General features: G+C 37.9%; 3 protein-coding genes across 5 annotated transcripts in view; 2 read left to right on the top strand and 1 right to left on the bottom strand.

Annotated features, from left to right (window-relative positions):
• Positions 1–9: 9 nt before the first annotated feature.
• On the top strand, positions 10–1963 carry commd6 (COMM domain containing 6). The gene is made up of 7 exons (XM_057336508.1): positions 10–175; positions 293–351; positions 862–924; positions 1011–1087; positions 1238–1406; positions 1623–1775; positions 1851–1963. Exons 1-7 carry the CDS (start codon positions 151–153, stop codon positions 1899–1901), a joined length of 597 nt encoding a protein of 198 aa, XP_057192491.1. The 5' UTR covers positions 10–150; the 3' UTR covers positions 1902–1963.
• A 747-nt stretch (positions 1964–2710) lies between these two features.
• LOC130555940 (MORC family CW-type zinc finger protein 3-like) lies at positions 2711–13322 on the bottom strand. The gene is made up of 19 exons (XM_057336507.1): positions 13246–13322; positions 9455–9527; positions 8855–8987; positions 8234–8457; positions 7926–8082; positions 7677–7785; positions 7397–7528; positions 6947–7066; positions 6727–6824; positions 6317–6412; positions 6099–6227; positions 5798–5869; positions 5043–5085; positions 4851–4934; positions 4525–4603; positions 4401–4443; positions 3294–4314; positions 2907–3084; positions 2711–2824 (listed from the first exon to the last, which is right to left on the bottom strand). Exons 1-19 carry the CDS (start codon positions 13282–13284, stop codon positions 2820–2822), a joined length of 2835 nt encoding a protein of 944 aa, XP_057192490.1. The 5' UTR covers positions 13285–13322; the 3' UTR covers positions 2711–2819.
• A 630-nt stretch (positions 13323–13952) lies between these two features.
• Positions 13953–20884, top strand: part of tbc1d4 (TBC1 domain family, member 4) — a 31699-nt gene continuing 24767 nt past the window's right edge. For all 3 annotated transcript variants that reach the window (XM_057335803.1, XM_057335804.1, XM_057335802.1), the window contains exons 1-3: positions 13953–14990; positions 19740–20342; positions 20741–20830. In XM_057335803.1, the coding sequence (XP_057191786.1) occupies positions 14586–14990; positions 19740–20342; positions 20741–20830 (1098 nt within the window). In that variant the 5' untranslated portion in view covers positions 13953–14585. The remainder of the gene's footprint in view (positions 14991–19739; positions 20343–20740; positions 20831–20884) is intronic.

Below are 20884 nucleotides of genomic sequence, written 5' to 3'. Positions count from 1 at the left end.
CGCTGCAGTTCTTGACTTCCGATCGGGAACTGCGTTATACAGAAGGGTTGGAAATAACAAACAAAACTGGACAAAAATCATTTGTAGAGGCATTAAATAACAATCCAAAACTCTGTGCCTAAAATACAGCCTAACAAATTAATATAAAAAATGTTAGGAATGGAGCTATCCTCTAGTAAGTTAATTTGCTATGATTTATTAACTCTTTATACAGCAAATGTACATGTCAGTTATTGCATGTTAGTCATTAATTAATTGTCTTATTAACCTCGGGTTGCATGTTTTTTTGCAGGTGTGGATGGTGTGGTTGACAACATTGGAAATCTGCCTCTAGATCTATTTGCAGAAACAGTAAGATCTGTCATTACTGTGTACACAAAGTACAACACTCGACATTAAAGTCCCAGTGAAATAAAAAATGACCATGCCTATTTTTCATGTTTTTATTGCAGTGTTTGTTGTAAATAGTTTATCAATGTGGGTCACTCTCTTTTTAAAATTCGTGTGCCCTTAAAATCTGAAAATGCACTTCCGCCCTGTAATGACTATCCATCTCAAATGACGTAAGTTAGACGGGCGGAGCATCAGTTAACTCCTCCCCTTCAACTGTCAGTTTGCTGCCCGTTCTATTTCAAAACGCAACTACTGCTTTTATACATCCAATCAAATCGCAGAGAACGACGAAAGCCACGCCCACTATTTTTCTCATTAGAAATTCCATTTCACTCGGAAATGCGTCTTCCGGTTCACGGACACTTTAAAATGTTATCTTTTGGGCATTTTTAGAACATCTCATTATTCAATGTGGTTTTAAATATTTATTAAGACAACAGATCTGATGTAATTCTTTTAATTTTCCAGCTTCAGGAAATTCTTGTTCATCTTCAGGAACAAAGATTGGTAGATTTCATTGAAACCTGGGATGTAAGCACACAAAACATTAATCTCTATTTAAGTTATTGTAATTCGAGCATGAATGTAGTTGCCCACCTGCTTTTATGTCCTCACAGAAATTTCAGAGATCAGGGATAAACCTCGATCAACAAGCTGTTCAAGATATAGTAAGACTGATGTCATTTCATTTTAGGTACAGCACAATCATAAAGCACTATCTTCAATCTGTGTTTGTTGAGACAACAAATTATTTATAATTTAATTTCTTAGTTTAAAGACTAAAACATACATTTTTTTATTGTTATAAAAAATGTTGTGGCTGTTTATATATTTATATGAACAGGTTAGCTGCTAAGAGCAATCTCAGTGCAGATGTCTTGATCAGTAAACTGACTGAGAGCAGCAGGAAATGGTCCAAACCAATGCTTCAGCTAGTACAGCGGCTCTGGACTGAGCATGGAGCTCTTCTACATGCACATCAGGAGATGCTGAGCATGGCTAGTATTGGACAGGTATGTCACATGATTCTTGTTTTTGGTGCAGATGTATAACTCAATAACACAGCGTTCTGGATTTTTGAGAAAGTATCAATATTTGGTCGAAGCCTGTGTTAGCTTCCTCTTGTGTCGTTTCCAAAATCTGCAATTAAGATGATGCAATTGATGATGGAAGCCATTCTGTTTATCTGAGGAAGTAACATTGTTGATAACAAAAATGTTCTCTATTAGCTTGTAGATATGCAGTGGAAACTTGGAATGGCGGTAAGCTCAGATAGCTGCCGATCCCTTAACTCCCCCTTTATCTCTGTTCTGCTGAAATATATGGATACGTCCGGGGAGATGTCATATAAATCCTTTGAGATGACGGTTCAGCAGTTCCAGGTCTGTTCAGTTGCAAATTTATTGTGAGTTCCTGATATGTGTGCTACTGCAATTTATAATTCCCTTTTTTTTCAGAACTTCTCCAGACAGTTCAAGGAAATGTCCTCAGTTTTAGAGACTGTTTAATATATTTCCTCCATGTGTGTCACTCAATAGACATTCACGTTTCTGTACTTTTTAACAATGCACTTCATAAATTCTTTATTGAACTTTGCACAAGGTGTTTGTTTAATTTTCTGTGCACTAATAGTAGCCAATAAAACATCTGACGTATCCATAGTTCAAACAGGATACGCTCTGCATTGCAATGCTAGAAAATGATCATCTATTAAATCAATGTAAACTCACAAAAGGCATAAACAAAACACACACTCAAGTTGTTTTTAAGAAACATAAGCTATTAAAATCTTTCACCGTTACAGTAACTAAATGGTTAAAATTCTTGTTTTATTCAAATGAATAATTTTTTTTACATTTTAAGAAAATAAGGTGTTTTTCCCCTCTGGCCTGTCATAATGTCATATTTTCTTCAGCACCTTAAGAAACCAACAATTTCCAAACCCATAGCTGTCACACAATGAATCATGTGTTAAACGTGTCATATTCATCTATTTCTGAGAGTGGAGCTTTTTATATAGCACCTGGTCACTTACTCAAAAAACTATACAAAATACACAAACAGAACGGAACATACAGAACAAACTGGAAGTAATATGGAACTTAATTTTTAAGTTTGATACAACCTTTTAAACTTTGTTTTATAAGACCCCAGAGACTAAATTCTCTCACATAATTATACTTTTTCCTTAAGAAATATTTTCAGAATGCAATAAAATATTTGGTCTCATTTTTCCTAACATAAACTTGTAATGAACACTTTGATGACAAAGTAGCTTTAACTTGAAGTGGATTCAGATGGAGAAATGTCCTGTATAACCTGGTCCAGAATCTCATCTATAACCTCACAGTCATAGTTGACTTGTTCAGGGTCCAACGCAGGAACAAATGTGACCAAAAGATGAGCAACACTGCTCCTCAGCTCCCTTAACCTGAAGACAACAGAGAATATATAAAAATGTATCACATAATTCTCTGATCGATGCTGACTGATGCTGAAAAAAGTAAACTAACTTTGCTTTTTCTCTTCCCCCACTGGTCTTTCATTGGTCTCTCCATCCTCTTTGATCGGATTCACATGGTTTGCAGAACTAGCTGTTTCGTTCCTGCACTCTTCCAGTTTTTTTCTCAGTTCGTCCAAGTCTTTCTGCATCTGCTCGCAATGAGCTTTCTCTTGGTTTAAGCTGTCCAACTTTGTATACATGTATGTGATTGACAAAATATAAAAAAGAAACGTTATAAGACTTGGTCAAAATGTAACTAATGGATTTTTATCATTTATTTTCGCTAGTTTAACCAGAAATCCTTGGTTAACCAGCCTGATCAATAAGTTTGCCTTAAAATTTATCCGTAGCTGTCCTGATCATTTTCAGCTGCCCTTACTGCCATCTTATTACTTACAAGAATCTGGGGATTCTCCTCTTGCTTCTTCTTCTTCAGCTCATTTATGGTTTGTGTGAGCTGTTCAATGTGTTGTGTCGCCTGTAAGTACAGAGTCTTGTAGTCTTTCTCATCTACCGGATCGGTCTGCATGCTTTGATGACTGAACTTTTTTTTAAACGTGAGTTCCTTTAAGAGTAAGTTAACAGTCAATTCTTTCTTCTCCAGCTCCAAGGCGAGAGACTGAGCTTGCCCCTTGAACTCATCTCTTTCCTGGGCTGTGGCATCCATGAGTTCCAGAAGACTGTCCTGCTGTTCCTGGGCTTCCAGGGTTGGGACATGGTGTATGTTCAGTAAAGATCTCATAGATGTTTGTTCAGGAATTGGACTTGGACCATCTTTTTCCCTATCACTTCCTTCTGAAAGACTTGGTTTACTCTCTATATCTGCACTACATCTGTCAGTCTCCATGGAGTCTTTGATCGACCTGTTCATTTTGGTATCTTTATCCTTCTTGTATTCAACCTCACTGCTGCTCTGTTCCATCGTTGTAGCATCATTCTCTGTCTCTTCTTTATTAATCACCACTTCTTCTTTTCTCTGTTTGTCCTCTTCCACCTTTACAACCATACCACATTCTGTCTGGGTTATCATGCTGACTTGATCATTTGAAATCGATGGGCCTGTCATTTCACATGTGGAAGCCTCAGTGGCAGGTGTTTCCATGGAAACAGGATCACTGTCCTGCACATCATTATTTGTACTTCTTTCTAACTTTACCTTAGCAAGGTTAAAGGTTAAAGGTTTGGCTCTTGGCGTGCTTTTGGTCTCATCAAGAATAACATCATCATCATCAGTGTTGCACTTCGTGTCCTCTTTATCAACGCTGTCATTATTCTCAGAAATCTCCATCTGTGAGGTTGGGACATCTGATAGAACTTTGAAAGTTGATGGGCCGTCTGGAGCGATGCTACAGTACTCTCTAAGTGCTCTTGCTTTTTTTAGAGCTTGGCTCTCGGTTTGTTCAAGACTTCTCTTTCTCCTGTAGAAGAAAGGTTCCAGTGAGCAAGCCGAAGGTAAGAGTGGCAGACTACATATTAAAAATAAAATACATTAATAATTTTGCACCTTGTAATAGAGGAGGAAGACATGTTGTCTGTGGGGCAAGATGCTGCAAATACAAGTAAAATGGCAATATGAATAATACAGGCTTATTACTGCAAAAACAAAAGCTCACAAAACCGGGCTTCACCAGATTGTGGGAGGGGTCTGGAATCATCAAGATTCCTGGTTGTCTCAGCAGCTGTTGATGACCTGGATGGGGATGGGCCCTATGAAAACAAAGAGACAGCAAGTTAACGTATATGCTGATGATTGTTTAGTTACATGTTGTCTTGTAATGCATATTGTGAACCAAAAACAATACAGCTACATTTAATTGATGACAGAAATACACACTAGATATGTTCAGTTGCCTAATATCAGCAACCTGCACAGTAGCCATTTGTTATCATTTACATCCTCAAAATAGTCTGGAAAAAAAACTTTCTTGTTAATAAAGCTTTGATGAAAACCTACTGCGCCATCCAAAAGATTTTCTTGTCTTCTTTGAAATTCATTCTCTTCTTTAGGTAGCTCTGACTGTCTTTGCTGTTCTTCCATCTAATCCACAGAGACATCAAAAAAAGAATGATAAACAAAAGAATGAAATTTAAGCGAGTAGTATGAAACACAACGTTTTGACCATCCAACGCCAAAATGTGCAATTACCTGCAATTTTTTCTGTTCCTGCTGTTTTTTCTGGTTTCTCTTTCTGTATCAAAACAACAAACAGTAGATTATATTACCTACTGACACCATGGTGCAGATTTGTTTTGTGAAATGATCATACACTTGGTGATAAGTAACCACTTCAATTTAACAGAATTTGAGACAAATATAATGACATCACTTGCTATGTTTGTTACAATGTTCACAACTGCTTGCTAGTTCCCCTGAGTGCTTCAAAAACATAGAATAGAATTAAGGCAGAATGTACTGTATTGAAGTCACACAACCAGATATTAATTCAGGGTATGTCAAAATCATTATTGCAAATCTATTTAGTGTCAGTAAAAGCACAACATGTCACCTTTTGTTAAAACAACAATGTTGATATTTGAAACAAAACCCAAACAATTTTGTGAATATCCGCTAGATATTTGTGTGTGTGTGTTAATTGTGTTTACATAGTCATGGCTATGTAGTAAAAAGACAGTGGATTGGACCAATCACCACAACATCACTCAGAGCCAATCAGCAACAGGGAGAGGAGAGAGTGAGCAATTGGGACATTTGTAGAAAGAGAGATGGCTGTTATATTTCCATAAAGGTAAAGACTAGATGCTGCATATATACAAATAAAATATTTATATAAATAATGTAAGCTTAGTTTGGCAAAACCAAAAGCTCAAAATATGTTTGTTTAGGTGTGGATTTTAAATACGAACAACGTTTCTCAGAAATCACCCGCCTTTCAAACTCACCGCTCTTTGTATTTCATGTAGGTTGATGTTTCATCTCCATTATCTTCAGCTTCCTCTGGTGTTTCACATTTCCTGAATTTAGATAATTATAAAATTTACAATCGTTCACGTCTAGGTAAACTGACCAAAATACTGATGATATAATTGTCTCCAAATTAAAGAAACTGCCATCTATCCATATAAAATAGCCTAAGTAATACATTCAGTATAAAATGTTTCTTTTAACCTCTGATCATATTTTGCTGATTGAATCTTGCTGGATTGTTAAAACATATGCTGCAGAAAGTTAAATTTAACAAACCTGTACTCTGTGTTCGGGTTCATTCGACAGAACCATTTTTCAGGGAGCTTATCGGGATTGATGCCATCTGGGAGTTTCCGCCACTTCAGACAATCATCACACTGAACCCAGCTCTGGTCAGGACACTCTCTACACATTTAGCAAGAAACAAGCTTTATATGAATGTGGTGAAAAAACTGGTTAAGAGCAACACTAAATGTGTTTAAGCGTATACTAACGGGATCTCCTCCGCGGGAACTGTGCTGTGATCTATTTTGTTTTGCATTGCTTTGCAATAGTCGTCTAGCTTCGTACCCAACACTTTCATGGTTTTTCTGTGTAGACCAACAATAAACAACACAGATTTTTATAAATACACTACATGTCAAAAGTTTTTGGTTACTTATTTTTCCCACATTTTAGAATAGTAAACTCATTCAAACACAACCTATGGCAAAATGAAACAATGGGAAAATGTTGTGACTAAATAATTACAAATAAATGTAATGTTATATCATCTTTAGTGTAATCACCCAGACCTTGTTATGCAGTGGATACTTGCACATTTCCACATTCTTAGTAGAAATTACAGCTAGATAAATACCAGACACCATATTGCAATTCATCTGGGATGATGGATCACACTGACCTGTACTCATCTGTAAAGTCAAAGTCTTGCTTGTTATGTGTTGGCTTGAGGAAGCTGCATTCGATTACCACAATAACTCCCACTCCCTTTTTATTAGCCTATTGTGAAAACAAGAATAAACAAAGCAAGTGATAGCTCACAATATTTATACACATGTAATAGTAAACGTGCGATGAGCATGTAATACATTTTAACTTGAATAGAATACTTAAGCATTCACCCTGTTTTGGCATCCCACACGCTCATAGGCTTTGATGAGCCTGTTTTTATGGTACATCATGACTCCATAATGTTCTTTGCTCTTGGGGTTATAGCCAAATGTGATCGGAATGCTTTTTTTCTGCCAAGAACAGACTTAAGGAAAAATCACTATGTGAACAACCGCAAAATTCCATTTTTTATTTCACCATCAGCTAAATTTCCCTCACAATACCTTTGTAGAACAAAGCTTATATTTGTCAAACGTTCACATTCAACTACTCCATGTAGACCTTATAGAATAACTTAACGAAATCCCCTGAAATGTGTCTGTAAACCTGTTTTCAAACAATGTGCATTAATAAAATTGACTACACATACTGTAACTAACCTGAAAATTGTCACTGTCAGTGTTTCCAGTAGCTAAAAGGTTTTCTTAGGGAAATTATCTCCTTTGCAATAAAATGGATACATTAAGAAAGGTTGGTGTGTATTTTTCAGTGACAACACATGCCAGGCTTTTAGCAATCAGTTGAGTTTTTACTTTCTGTCCAAAAATGATAATCTGCATTCTGGGTTTCAAGTAGAGGACACTACAGTATGCCTAGAAGAAAATCACATGCACTGCTGTTTTATTTATATACATATTTTATTTATATACAAATTGTCAGATAATGTAATTAAGTCACCACAATATCATCATACGTATTTTAGTGTAATACAGTTTGTAATGGCAATGTTCAAGTACTCACTCGCAAGGATTGCTTGTATTTTTCATTTTCACTCTCATACACATCATCTGGAATCTTGATGTCATAACCGTCCGACTCAAAGTCAAACTCAGAAAAGTCTGACGATGTCCTGTAGCAGAAAATGAATCCTCTTTTGTTAATGTGCTTTCAATAAATCTGATTCTATTAGCAAACCAGACTTCCTAAATGTTGTGGGATCTCTCAGCACAGCTTAGTAAGCTTCACTCTCTTCCTGGGCTGCATACTCACTTGCGGAGGTTCCATATGATTATTCTTGTCCCCGTGGAGCCTTTGGAATCATGTGTGTTGATGGCCTCAAGTTCTGCGTGCAGCTCTTCTTCCATCTGAAACAGAGAGTTTTGCAGGATGGCCTGGAGACTTGCTGCATGCTTTGGCTCAGGACAGAGTCAAAGGAAAAGTCAAGGATCAACATGTCAAATCGAGAATATAAAATATGTAAGAAAGCAGCTATGATCTGCTACAGTATTTTCTTCTTTCCATATTGTGGAACATTCTCTAGTTTTCTTTTTAGCCCATTTTGAGGGAGATAAGGATATTTGATCCTCCGTTGCGTTTAAAAGTCACAATTGGTACGTAGATGCTCTCCGCTTGAATCTCTTGAAGGTACGTCTGGGACAGCATGCCCACACACATAGACTCTCCCTTCTTTGAAAACACAATGGCGTCTTTTCCCAAGCGCATGGAGCCGGACTTAAATCCATTGCCATAGACGCCGATAGGAACATGGCCATTTTTTGCCTTTTTTTCACTGAAGCCAAAACTAACAGGAAACAAACAAAGCTAGTAAGTATTCCTATATCGATATATTGACCAAGTCATATTGACCAAGATTCATTTGATATCAGTCAATAACTGTTGAATTTGGCCAATTAAAGAAGTATTTGACTGTGCATTATGTGTATTTGCAAGGATTGTACATACAGTACATGTAGTGGCAACATATGCACAGCAGTGATATACACAAACACATGCACACAGTGCAAGGAAGGTTTTAAGTGGTTTTACTTCATGAAAGTTGCATTGCTACATATTTTTAGCCTTTAATATTTGTGTGTGTGTAACTGTTTTATAAAACCAATAAAGTATTGATGCTAGTGCTTTATTGTGAATAAATCATGTATACAGTATATCTATCAACTGTATTGGTTTGGACTCACCTAAGCATTTTGTGCATTTTGACATAATCCATTCCTGCTCCATTATCCGTGAAAGTAAGGCAGTCTTGCCCTCCAATCTTTGCTTTATCAATCCAGAACTTTTTGGCACTAACATCTGGGTCGTAGGCATTGTCTATTTCAGTAGGAAAATATATGTAATTATAATCAAAGTATGCAGATGTAGGCCAAAATCTACTGAATCAGCTTTGAAGCATCACCATACTATCCTCAACTGTATTTTGGATCTTGGAAACATAAATGAGACTTTCATTGTACCTTGACCGGAGCTAAACGCAATAAACAGACTTCATGACTTCAACTGTTATTAATGTGTCAGACACATGTGTCTCAAATTCACTGTAACTTTGCATAAAAGTGTCTGCCAAATGCAGTAATGTGATATGGTGCAATACAATTTATTTACAGTGGATTGCCAATTTATTTCTGTGACACTAATTCTACTGCATAAATTCAAAACAAATTACACATATTATCAGTGTTCTTTTTTAGAACAATTACAATAGAAACATAATTCCACAATATTCTTTCACAAGATTATAAATTACTATATTATAAAAATGATGAGAACTAATCACTCACCTATAAGCTCAGCAATAGCGCTGAAGGGCCACGTATGGCTGGTGGAATTGGTGTGAAGGAAGTTTGTATTGAGCTTAATATAGGGTTACAAATTCACAAAGGCATCATTACATGAATAAATAAAAAAAACTATAACTTTTTATCATAAGTGACCCTGGACCACAAAACCACTCATAAGTAGCACGGGTATATTATTTGTAGCAATAGCCAATGTATGGGTCAAAATTCTAGATTTTTATTTTATGCCAAAAATCATTAGGATATTAAGTAAAGATCATGTTCCCTTAAGATATTTGTACATTTTGTACAGTAACTATATTGAAACTTTATTTTTGCGAATAGATGCAGCAAAATCGCCAAAAAACTTTGCTCGCTGCTGCCCGTTCTTTGGGAATTACCCACTCAAGTTTAGTATCTAAGCAAATCTTAGAAATTGCACTTTTGGGTTCATCTACTCTCCACAACGTCATTACAGCAATAAGCCAAAAGAGAGCGTTAAAACAAACCTGCTTCTTCTTAGTAACGGCCTGCTGCAGCGCCTCTGATGGACAACTTTAAGACGATTTTCTCAACATTTTGATTTTTTTTGCACACTCAGATTGCAGATTTTCAAATAGTTGTATCTCGGACAAATATTGTCATATCCTAACAAACCATAAATCAATGGAAAGCTTTCAGATTATATAAATCTGAGCCACAAGACTGGTTTTGTGGTCCAGGGTCACATATAGTACATACAGTAGAAATGAAAAGTTACAAATGTACAATAACCAGGTTATAATATAGCTGCAAGCAGCGACATGGGGCCAAGCCCAATTAATTGAGGTCCCCGTGACTTCTATGGGTAGCTTAAATGCAAAATCGTAGCTTCCGTGCCTTTCGTTGCTTGGCTCCTAATAATAGTATTATGCCAATGTTCATAATGGTACCTAAATTACCTTTGCTGCTTGATTTAAGACTTTTTATATAAGCACAAAACAAACACAACATGGGATTTGAATTCGCAACCTTGAAGACTCAAGACTAGGGGTTTATCAGGTTGCGCCGTTTAGTTGACATGCTGGACCCAGGCTGCACAGATGACGTATCACAGCTATCAATACAGCTATATGGACCGATCACCGAAAGTGCAGCTGACAGTGCACAACGACAAGAATAAAAGGTATGTGAAAAACAGATATGTTGAAATGAAAAGTAGAGAATGAATTGAAAACATACATTTCACATACACTGTTAACACACTTGCCCCACAGGGTTCGAACCCCCAACCTCAAACTCTCAAGCCATGGGGTTACACAAGTTGCACCACTCAGGTGCAAACATAAGTGCTGTCTGGAGCTATAGCAGAACAGAGCCAGAGCAGCACAGGGCAACAAGAGCAAAAACTGGCAGATATCGAACGTACGTGAGAAGCAAACAGGATATGAAGAGAGAATAAAATGCAATTTTAGACTTTAAGTTTATTCACAACACTCAGGCTTTGAATCCATGACCTCTTGTACACGAGGCTTGTAGTTTATCTAGTTGTGCCACTCAGTTGACGTGCCTAACCTCAGATCCCGAGGAGAGGTTTCAGACCTTACAACATTGACATGGGCAATCCCCAAAGGGGCTGCTGAGACGAGAGCGTAGAGCAGAAATAACAGAAATACAATGTATTTGAGAAATGGATAACATAAGTGGGAATGAACTCAAGAAGATGATATTGCATAGTAATGCACAAAATGTTACATCCAGTCAGAATAGTGCAATACGGAGGTATTTCTCAAAAAAATGCCCCAGAAATAAAAGATCAGTTCAGCCATTTCTGTGCGGCTCGGTCCAAAGATCATACGAGCAGAGCTTGGAAAAATATAGACAACATTTGTCAAATGAGCAGCGACAAAAACCTTTTTTTCATGCTTTACGATAAGTTATGAACCGAATGTTAGCAAATGACAAATTAGGCATCAATGGAATCGGCATGTACCAGGAGAAATTTAAAGCGAATTTCAGACAAAGCATTCAAGAGGTATAAGCAATTACATTTACATTACACACATTTATTCATTTACATTTATGCATTTGTGTGATGTGTACTAAATTTGGTGTCGATATAACATAGGCCTACAAATAAAAATATATTACGATTTATGACAAAATTCAAAATGGCGGATAGGCCATTTATCTAATCTAATGACAGAATCATAATCATACGACCCCTTATGACCAGAGGAACCCGTAGACACCGAGATCACACATTTTTCAAATCTCGCAACCCATAGGTGACGCTGTTTCCAATTTTGACATGGACCGCAGTCCGAGGTGTCGATGAATCGTACCAAGTTTTTTACTGATAGATCTAAGAATGGCCTCAAATCCATTTTTGGGTCAACTTCAAGAAAATATAATGTCTTTAGGAAGAGCTACAGTCAATTCAATGTATTTGTGTAGTATTTTGCAATACACATTGTTTCAAATGTTTTCCAAAGACGTGCCTTAAAAACCCACCAGTAAACAAGTCATGTGAGACCACATTCACTTTTTGTTTCATGAGATGAAACCAGTTCCTCCCTCTTTTGGCTACCTAACTCTCTGATGTGTTTGACTTTGAACATGAAAATTAATAAGTTAATTTTTACACTTCTTTTTCATTTTTAAGTTATGTTTCTGACAGCCTACCCACACATGACTCTCCCTAATGTGATTTAAATAAATATAGCCTACCTTTCATAACTATAAGCAATTAATGAGTTTTATTAAACATGGTAGTTTATTGTGAAAATACACTGAGGATACTGTATTACAGTATCCGCATGGATATTATCAACAAGTCCTGATCGTGCTGTGTTTTCTGTAGTAGGCTAATTCTAAAAACACAAAGTCAAGACAACTCTGTTCTGACACATTCTTAATGATCAAAACAAAAACTGACAGCCACAGATACTAAACATCCTCTCATAATTTTAGTTCTTTCTGTCTAGACTATTTTCTATGTTAGGAAATGGTCTGTATTGTCCTGTGTGACCTTTGTATATTTGTTTGTTGTACATTCACAGATAATGCAACTGAGATGTTTACATTGGCTTGAGGCAATTTTAATATTTAAATCTCTTCCATCAACACCTGACTGATCAGCTCTGACTTCTGCTCTGAAAGCTCTGAAAAAAAAAACACCTTAGCTCTGTATACTGTGATAGGCTATATGAGACCAATTTTCTTTTTGCACTTATGCTTTTTGTTGTCCTTATGTTGTTCCAATTGCTTCCATTGTTTCCCTCATCTGTAAGTCGCTTTGGATAAAAGCGTCTGCTAAATGACTAAATGTAAATGTAAATGTAAATGTAACCCTGTTTTCAGTTAAACAAAACTGAAAGTAAAAATGCACCTGTGAGATTTCTAGTTAGAGGATAAAGACACATCAAGAATCAAAAAGAATCTAAACACACCTATGACAATGTGTGATTATGACAAAATGTTATATTCATCAAGTACGTTCAAACAAAAGCCAATAAAAACCATTATCAATTGTTTGAGAAAGAAATCCAGCATCTATTTCTTCTTTTAAAAAAAAATAATGTTAACGCTACCGTACTCTATAAATACTCTATCTTTTATAAATAAAAAATCACATCACATAACCTTTCTACCTGGACAACAATTTCCTATTTAACTTGCCTATTTATAATTAAGTTTTTTTTGTTAACATGTAGGCCTATTATCACAAGTACAGTATTATTATTCATCTATTAAAATCTGTTCTGAATCATTGTGCCTGTAATAACGTGTTGTTAGTTCTGTCGGGTACATACCAAGCTGAGCGGGATCTCTCTCTCTGTCTGAGCTGCCATCCTTGTTGTGATTCCTTCCTGTCCCCCTTACCTGCGACTATATAAGTTTTAGATACAAAAACGCCGATGGAGACTGCAGAGAGCGCTGTTGACTCGGTTGTGGCTTTTTTTAAAGGTACAGTTCCATATTTACTAAACAAACCTGTCAGTACTCCCTCAAAGCCTATAATCTAAGATAGACTTGCATACACAGACTATTATTATATGTACCACCAGTGTGCTATAAATACTCGTTTTGCTCTTTTATTATATGCCAAGTGTTTAATATCAATAATCACGTCAACTCTAAATTAACCTTCAATGGCCTACCATGTTTAACGAAGAATTTTACAAGCATGCTTTCCCTTATCACACCCTGTACTACATTTGTTTACTATTATTAGAATTGTGCAGAATAGCTTGTCGTCAATAAAGGCTTTTTGGTCTGTCATTGTCTTTCAGCTTTGTGAAATTTTTATGTGATAAAATCTCAAATAATCTATCAAATTTATCAATACAAATTAAAGCGTAAAGTGTTTCAACAATTTAAACAATAGACACAAATAAATGTTATGCTGAGCCTGTGATACTATCTTAAAAACCACGAGGTGGTCTCATATCCCAAGTAGGCTACCGCGTGTTTCCTGAGGACTCAGGGGACGAGGGCAGCCAGAGATCCATGCGCGCGAGTGCGCGCACACTCAGGGGCTCGAGTGAACGCCTTTCGTATGGCTGATGCGGCCACTCCTCCTGAACAACGGCACCCTGTTCTGCAACGCTGTTTAAATGACACAATAACGACTGAAAAGTTACATTAAACGACTTTTTGAAGGACTCCTGCTGATTTATAGCTTCACGCATGGTCCGTCCGTCAGTCTGCAGCGTCGTCCACAACGCGAGGCTTTGGGAGAGATCTGCAGGACTGAAACGCACTTCCTTCAGGCGGTTGTGTATTTATACGCTCCCATGCGACGGGTTTAACTTCATCTGCGGATTATTCAAGACACGGGACCCTTTAAATGGATGTGTTGTCTTTGAAGAAAGATCGATGGGATTGGAATACTAAAACTATCGCTGCCTTTTAAAAGCTATTATCATTCATATTAGCTAATATTATACGTATATCTCCAAAGGACACATGAGCCTTGGGTACTTTTCGTGAGAGATAAATGCAACGTTAGCGCATCAGGAGATGTTATCAGTTGTTTTTTTAATAAAACTGAACATTGCATGTATTGCTTTAGGGAGAGGAATGAAGGACTAGAGTTGTTGCACACTACAACATTGAATCTAAAGTCTTTGTCCTCAGAGCCCTTGGAGATATGGAGGGACAGGATGGAAAAGGGAACAATATCGACCATAATACAAAAGCAGAGAAGAAATTTGCACTCTGGTACATGGGCTGGTCTAATCTGGATCGGAGGACCACGTTGCCCATGCTGCCGTGGCTGTTGGCTGAGATCCGGAGGAAAACTGAGAAAAACGAGTCGGGTCCTGCACAGGCCAGAGAAGTTCAACTGTTCCTTTCGCCTCCACTGATTCGATGCGTGCCTGCAAACAGCAGCAACCCGTCCGTGTTCATATTCGAGCACAAGGCACAGTTTATTTCAAGGTTTATCCACAACAGTCATGACTTATGTTATTTTGCCTATCTTATCAGAAGTCAACCTGAAAACCCAGAGTCTGAGATGGCATGTCATGTGTTCAAGGCGTGCGATCCAAACCAGGTATGCATGGACACTATAGAGTTCAATTGTATTTTTTTTTACTAATTTGGGGAAGTAATTTTGGCTTAAGGGTCTTGATTTATGCCACAGTGGTGATAGTTTATAAACCAACTATACAGCTATCAGCTCTTTAACTGCTAAGCTATCACATCTAAGTTTGGCAGCCTCAGTTGAATAGACTTGCAGAAAATTGTGCTTAGATTTTTAATCTCTTATGTTAGTATAAAAAGCATAAGATCTTTTAAATGTTATCTATTTTTTTGTTTAATTGTTTTTATTTTGTTATTCACATTATGGGGGTACATTATAAAATGTGCAGAATGTTAAATTAAAGAACATGCCTAGATACTTTTATATAGCTCCTCTCTATACACATAGCAAATTTGCCTTGTCACGTCCCTTCTTTTTCTCATAATGCACCATAGTAAAGTTTAACAGTCAATGTCGATGCATCATGCTGTCTGGTCTGCTTTATGATTGACAGGTCTTTGTTGGGTAAATGCCAGTATTTAGGGCATCATTGCAGCAGGGGAATTAGATTTACAGGGCGTCATGTAAAGATGGGTCAGATCTCGTCTGGCACACAGAGAAAGGATTAATCAAATCGGTTAGACAATACACACACTAAGAATATTAAAATCCTCTCACTCAGAGCTTATCTGATGTATTGACACAATAACTATAATGCACTGCAGCTGTATATGCATATGCTATCTGGTCATATTGATTTGGAATTGAGTGAAATGTTAGCCTAATGTAAGTCTGTCACCGAGCTATATTTGAGATGCACATTGATTTCACTGTATTGCTCTGGATAGGCCTAACTAGTAAAAAAATACACAACACAGAGTGAGACTGTATGTTTGCATATGCAGTGGTTTGCAATGCATTGTTTTCCAGTTTCTTTGTGCATTTAAGTTGAAAAGTACTTTCCATTTAGTTCATTGTCTCTTGCGACATTGTTGAACTTTTCTGAAGGTAAATAAATTCCAGTAGTCAGTGAACGTGAGGGAAAAGAGTGCATGTTGAGCTCCACAGGCAAAATACATCAATTGCTGACATGTGTTATGCAAGAAGAAACTGGCTGGATAGCAACATGTGCAAGGAGAACTCTCACTCCTCTTAAGATGGCTGCTATCTCATTTCTAACTGCTACTGTGCAATAAAACTAGCATTTTACCATATTAGCATATTTTGGTCTTAATGCGCTTGAATAAATCATTTCTAGATGCCATCGGAGTGAGTGACACGGGTCAAATTTTACTGGTGTGTAAGAACCCACTGCCACTAGTCCCTAGTTCAGCCCATTCAGTGTAAGGCCGATAACATTAGGTTATGTTTCTCTTCATAATCACATCCTCGGATGACTGCACTCGGTGTTATTTTAGTGCTCGAAATGGAGACCATTATCTGTGATGAAACTGCAATGTGTCTCTGCTGTGGGAAACTATATAAAGATTTTGTGTATGAGCTGTGGCGTAATGCATTTAGCTAATCTTAATGACACATTAGAGCCATTGACTTGGGGGTTTAAATTCAGTCATGTCCCAAACGCCTTTCACACCCTACTTTCCTGTCTGTTTTATACTGTCCTATAAATAAAGGCAAAAAATAGTTTGCACAGGATATAACCTACTTACCTCAGATGATTCAGATTCAGAATATGATATAGTGTCTGTGTCACTTTGTGTGGCTGTCCTGAATACCTTGTCGTTGGTCTTTCCATTATGGCACCCATGATTAAAATGACTGACGTTGTGCTTACCTTTCAGACTGTGGAGATCATTTCTTAGTGTCATGTTTTAGCTTGCAGTGTGTTTTTGTCATATAACTACTGTGCCTTTTGACTATCAGTTTTAAAAAGATCTGTCTTTAAAGGGATAGTTTGAGAATTAGAGATAGTTGAATTCTGTCGTCATTTACTCACCCCCGGGTTGTTCCAAACCTGTATAAATTGCTGCTAAACACAAAGGAAGATATTTGGAAGAATGTCAGTAACAGATCACAACCCCCATTGTTTTCCCTACTGTGGCAGTAAATAACTTCCTTTATGTTCAGCAGGACAAAGACATTTATACAGGTTTGGAACAACATGAGGTAACATGAGTAAATGATGACAGCATTTTTATTTTTAGGTGAACTATCACTTTAACTGATTATTCCGGCTGGTTGAACTAGGTTGTTAGAGTAGCTGGAAATCGGCGCGTATTCCTGGAAAATAGTCTGTCATTTGTCAGTTAAAAACACAGCCACACCCTTTCTGATGCTTCTATAAACTCAGCCCTTTTCGGGAGAAGCTTGTATGAATGATTGTGTTTGCTTTTCCTCCAGTTCTCAAGGAGCCCTTTCTCTCAGCGCCTTGTGATTTTTTCCCCCCAAGTTAGCGTTGTGCCTTAAATGTAATGTTTATTAATCTGAAACCATAGTCAAGGAGAAACGTGCAGGGCATGACAACTATATATTTTTTCTTTTTTTGCAGTTATTGCATAAGTAGAAAGTAGATGTTTACATTTTCTGAAGGATTGTGAGTGCTGTTTGTCTGTACGAATTTTAATGCTATGATGGAAGAGTTGTTGCCAAGTCATTGCTATACGGTTGCTTCGGTGTTCTCGGTGTATTTTAGTGCATTACACTAAAAAACAAGTAATAAAAAAGAACCATTTTGGCTGAATGATTGCCTTAAAAAATATTTAACATCTGAAGAAACGTTATGTTTCACAAAAGGTTTTTTGTAGAGGAAAAGGCTTCTTTAGACTATGTAAAGGTAATACAAAAATGTTTCCCATTAGAACCTTTGTCTGAATGGTTCTTTGGGGAATCAGTGGTTATTCTAGGGCATCACTGTGAATATCCTTTTGTGGCACCTTTTTTAAATAGGATACAATTATGTTCTAGGAGCCCATCCTTAAAGGGATAGTTCACCCAAAAATGAAAATTCGGTCATCATTTACTCAGCCTCTTGTCATTTCAAACCTGCATGACATTCTTTCTTCTGCAGAACACATAAGAAGATATTTTGAATAATGTTGGTAACCAAACAACGGCGCTTACCTATTCACTTCTATTGTACGGACGCAAAACCAATGCAAGTCAATGGGTACCACTGTCCTTCGGTTACCAGCATTTTTCAAAAAATGACAGAATTTTTATTTGTGGGTAAACTGTCTCTGTGTAGGTGATGTTCTGGTCCCTAGATATGACTTGAATACCTCTTTCAACGCAAGTGAATGTGATTAGTATAGACTCCTTCATTCACCATGTTAAAATCATCACTTCGAAAAAAGCATCATATCAGTTAGGGATTTGTTCGAATGAAAATGACGATTGCCCTGAAAACTACCACTAATAAAACCACTGGACATAATTTGTACAAAAAAAGCCTTTAGAGATGTTTGTCTCTCATGTGAACGTTTTCATACGTTTGAGTTTATTTGTCAGACAGACCCGTGCTTATCTTTGGAAAACACCGATAAGTTTGCACAGCGTGGAGTTATGTTTAGCGTTCTCTCTATTACTGCCTTGAACAAGTAATCCATTTGACCTTGCTATGGTGCCTTGTGTTTTTATGCAACGTGCACTCTGGGCCATTACGAAGCATTTGTTCCTGGCAGATTTGTTTGTATTGACTGGATTCTTTTTCACACCACTGTTTTTCCACTCTGTGCGTAGTGCGTACACAGTAATGTATCGCAGTGCATGATGTTTCTTACCTTTATTGAAACAAAGCTCCAGAGCTTTACCATGTATTTAGAGACAGCTCAGAACTGTTGCACAAGGTTTATGGAAGTCATGTACATCAGGCCAGCCAAGCATGCTTTTCCAGTCTAGTATGTGCTGGTCTGGTGTTTGTTAAATGGCTGCTGCCCACCACCTCATTTGGTATCACTTCTTGAGTCTTCCTGGCACTTGGCCCAATTCGGTCACCAGACTTTTTTTTTTTCTTTGTTTCATATTCTTAACAATGATGTGTATTGCGAATGTAAATCTGTTTTATACATCGTTTCCAAAGCATATGGATTAAAATCGTCTTGCTAATGTTGAGACATACTGTAAGTGCAGGCGCTCACTGGATTTTCTTTTCAGAGCTGGTCAGGTTTCCTTCTAAATGGTCGATATTGTAATTTCATATGGCTGAGTGTAGGCCTCACTGAAGCACTCTGGATGTATTATTTCCATTTGGCTTCTTTAATGATCGCTTGGGTTGTCTGACACTGTCAAATCTGGCTTAGCCATTGTGTTTTTTATTCACTCCTGAATTGCTGGACCTAGTTAGTCATGCAGGTTGCATTTATCCCTTTACAAGTTTAATGTAACAACTGAGTTCTTTATGGAAGTTGTGTCCTTGTTTGCCATAGTTTGAAGGAAGGGTAGGTGATTTCAGAGATGCTAACAATATAGCAAGCTAGCATTGAGCATAAGATCCCACCTTCCCTTCAGAGCGCTCTCTGAAGCCACGCCTCCTCCAAAACACACAAATGCACTGATGACGGACGATTGTCTGTGTGAGCAGGGTGCACGGCGGTATTCAAATACATAGTTTGACAGATAAGTGGGACATCCTGTCATCCTGTCAATGATTGGACGAGCATTTCACGGTCCTGCTCCTTCAGCAGGCGGTATTAGACTTAAATAAATATATTTAGACCGCTCCATTACTTAATGATTGCTATCAGGATTTGAAGAGACTTTCAACAGAATCCCCTATCCTGCCTTTAAGTACAGTTTTTAATCCTTTACCCTCTTCACCAGGTGCCTGAGGTTATTAGCAGCATCAGACAGGTGTCCAAAGCTGCTCTTAAGGAGGAAAGCAAGCCCAAGCAAGAGAATGATGAATCTTTCTACAACTCCCAAAAGTTTGAAGTGCTTTACTGTGGAAAAGTAACTGTCAACCAAAAGAAAGCCCCGTCCACTCTGATCGACGATTGCATCGATAAATTCCGCCAGCACGAGATTGAACGCAAGCGACTGCGCCTTCTCAACGGGCAGCGCAGCTCTACCGAGACCCCCGTGGAATTCATTTTGGGAGATGACCCTCTCAGTGCTTCTCTCTGTGAAGTCGAGGAACCTGAACCGGAGCCCGGCTCATTCGAGGAGGAGCTGTTTGGGGTGGGCAACGGGAAACTGGACCTGACGAGCGGCTCCAGTGCGGGCAACCTGCGAGGAGCCTTTCCCGAATGCATCCTGGAGGACTCTGGGTTTGGGGAGCCACAGGAATTCCGGACACGCTGTAGCAGCCTGGCCGGTAGCCTGCAGAAGAAGCCGGGCAAGGGGTCAACGCGTAGGAGGCACGCCAGCGCACCCAATAACGTGCAGCCGTCAGACTCCGATAAGAATCGTACGATGCTGTTCCAGGTACTGATTTCGGGTCCTTTGCATTTATACTCATTAGTGGCATTAGTTTAAGGCTGTGATCCACTTAAAAGGAATTACTTTTTTAGTAATCTTTTCCTTTAACTTAAAGTGGGAAACAGCTCTATGTGTGCAAATGGGTTGTACATGCAAATGTACTTTCTTAGAGAGCAGAAACACTAATCTTGGTCATTTATATGCATGCCAGTTACACACTCAAGCATGGGTCATTTTTCCTTAAATACTTTCCAGCAAGAGGTGTTTCTAAGGTCATTTGGTTAATAAATCACTTGCCGCCTCTATAAATTTGTATAGTTGTTTAGAGATAACCATATTTCTCATTTCTGCTACTTCTTTCTCAATAAGAAAAATGTACAATCAAAGTTCAACCTGTTGTGCAGGTTGGTCGGTTTGAAGTGAACCTCATCAGCCCCGACATCAAATCTGTGGTTCTGGAGAAGAATTTCAAAGATATCTCATCCTGTTCACAGGTCTGTATGTGCAGGGATTACTCTCTTAGGTTTATGTGGTGTTAGGGATGATCA

Source organism: Triplophysa rosa, linkage group LG6, assembly GCF_024868665.1.
Source record: "Triplophysa rosa linkage group LG6, Trosa_1v2, whole genome shotgun sequence".
Classification (NCBI taxonomy): domain Eukaryota; kingdom Metazoa; phylum Chordata; class Actinopteri; order Cypriniformes; family Nemacheilidae; genus Triplophysa; species Triplophysa rosa.
Note: the sequence above shows the minus strand (reverse complement) of the source record. Positions and strands in the feature narration are given on the sequence as shown.

Bases quoted from the DNA above. Each gene is read 5' to 3' on its own strand.
- LOC130555940 (XM_057336507.1), bottom strand. From the start codon at position 13,284: ATGGCAGCTCAGACAGAGAGAGAGATCCCGCTCAGCTTG. The intron at 8,083-8,233 runs ATATCCTTATCT...TTTTCCTTTGAC, and splicing joins TAAACGCAACGGAGGATCAA to TCTGTCCTGAGCCAAAGCAT. The intron at 7,529-7,676 runs GTGAGTACTTGA...ATTTTCTTCTAG, and splicing joins AATACAAGCAATCCTTGCGA to GCATACTGTAGTGTCCTCTA.
- commd6 (XM_057336508.1), top strand. From the start codon at position 151: ATGTTAGGAATGGAGCTATCCTCTA. The intron at 176-292 runs GTAAGTTAATTT...GTTTTTTTGCAG, and splicing joins AGGAATGGAGCTATCCTCTA to GTGTGGATGGTGTGGTTGAC. The intron at 352-861 runs GTAAGATCTGTC...TTAATTTTCCAG, and splicing joins TAGATCTATTTGCAGAAACA to CTTCAGGAAATTCTTGTTCA.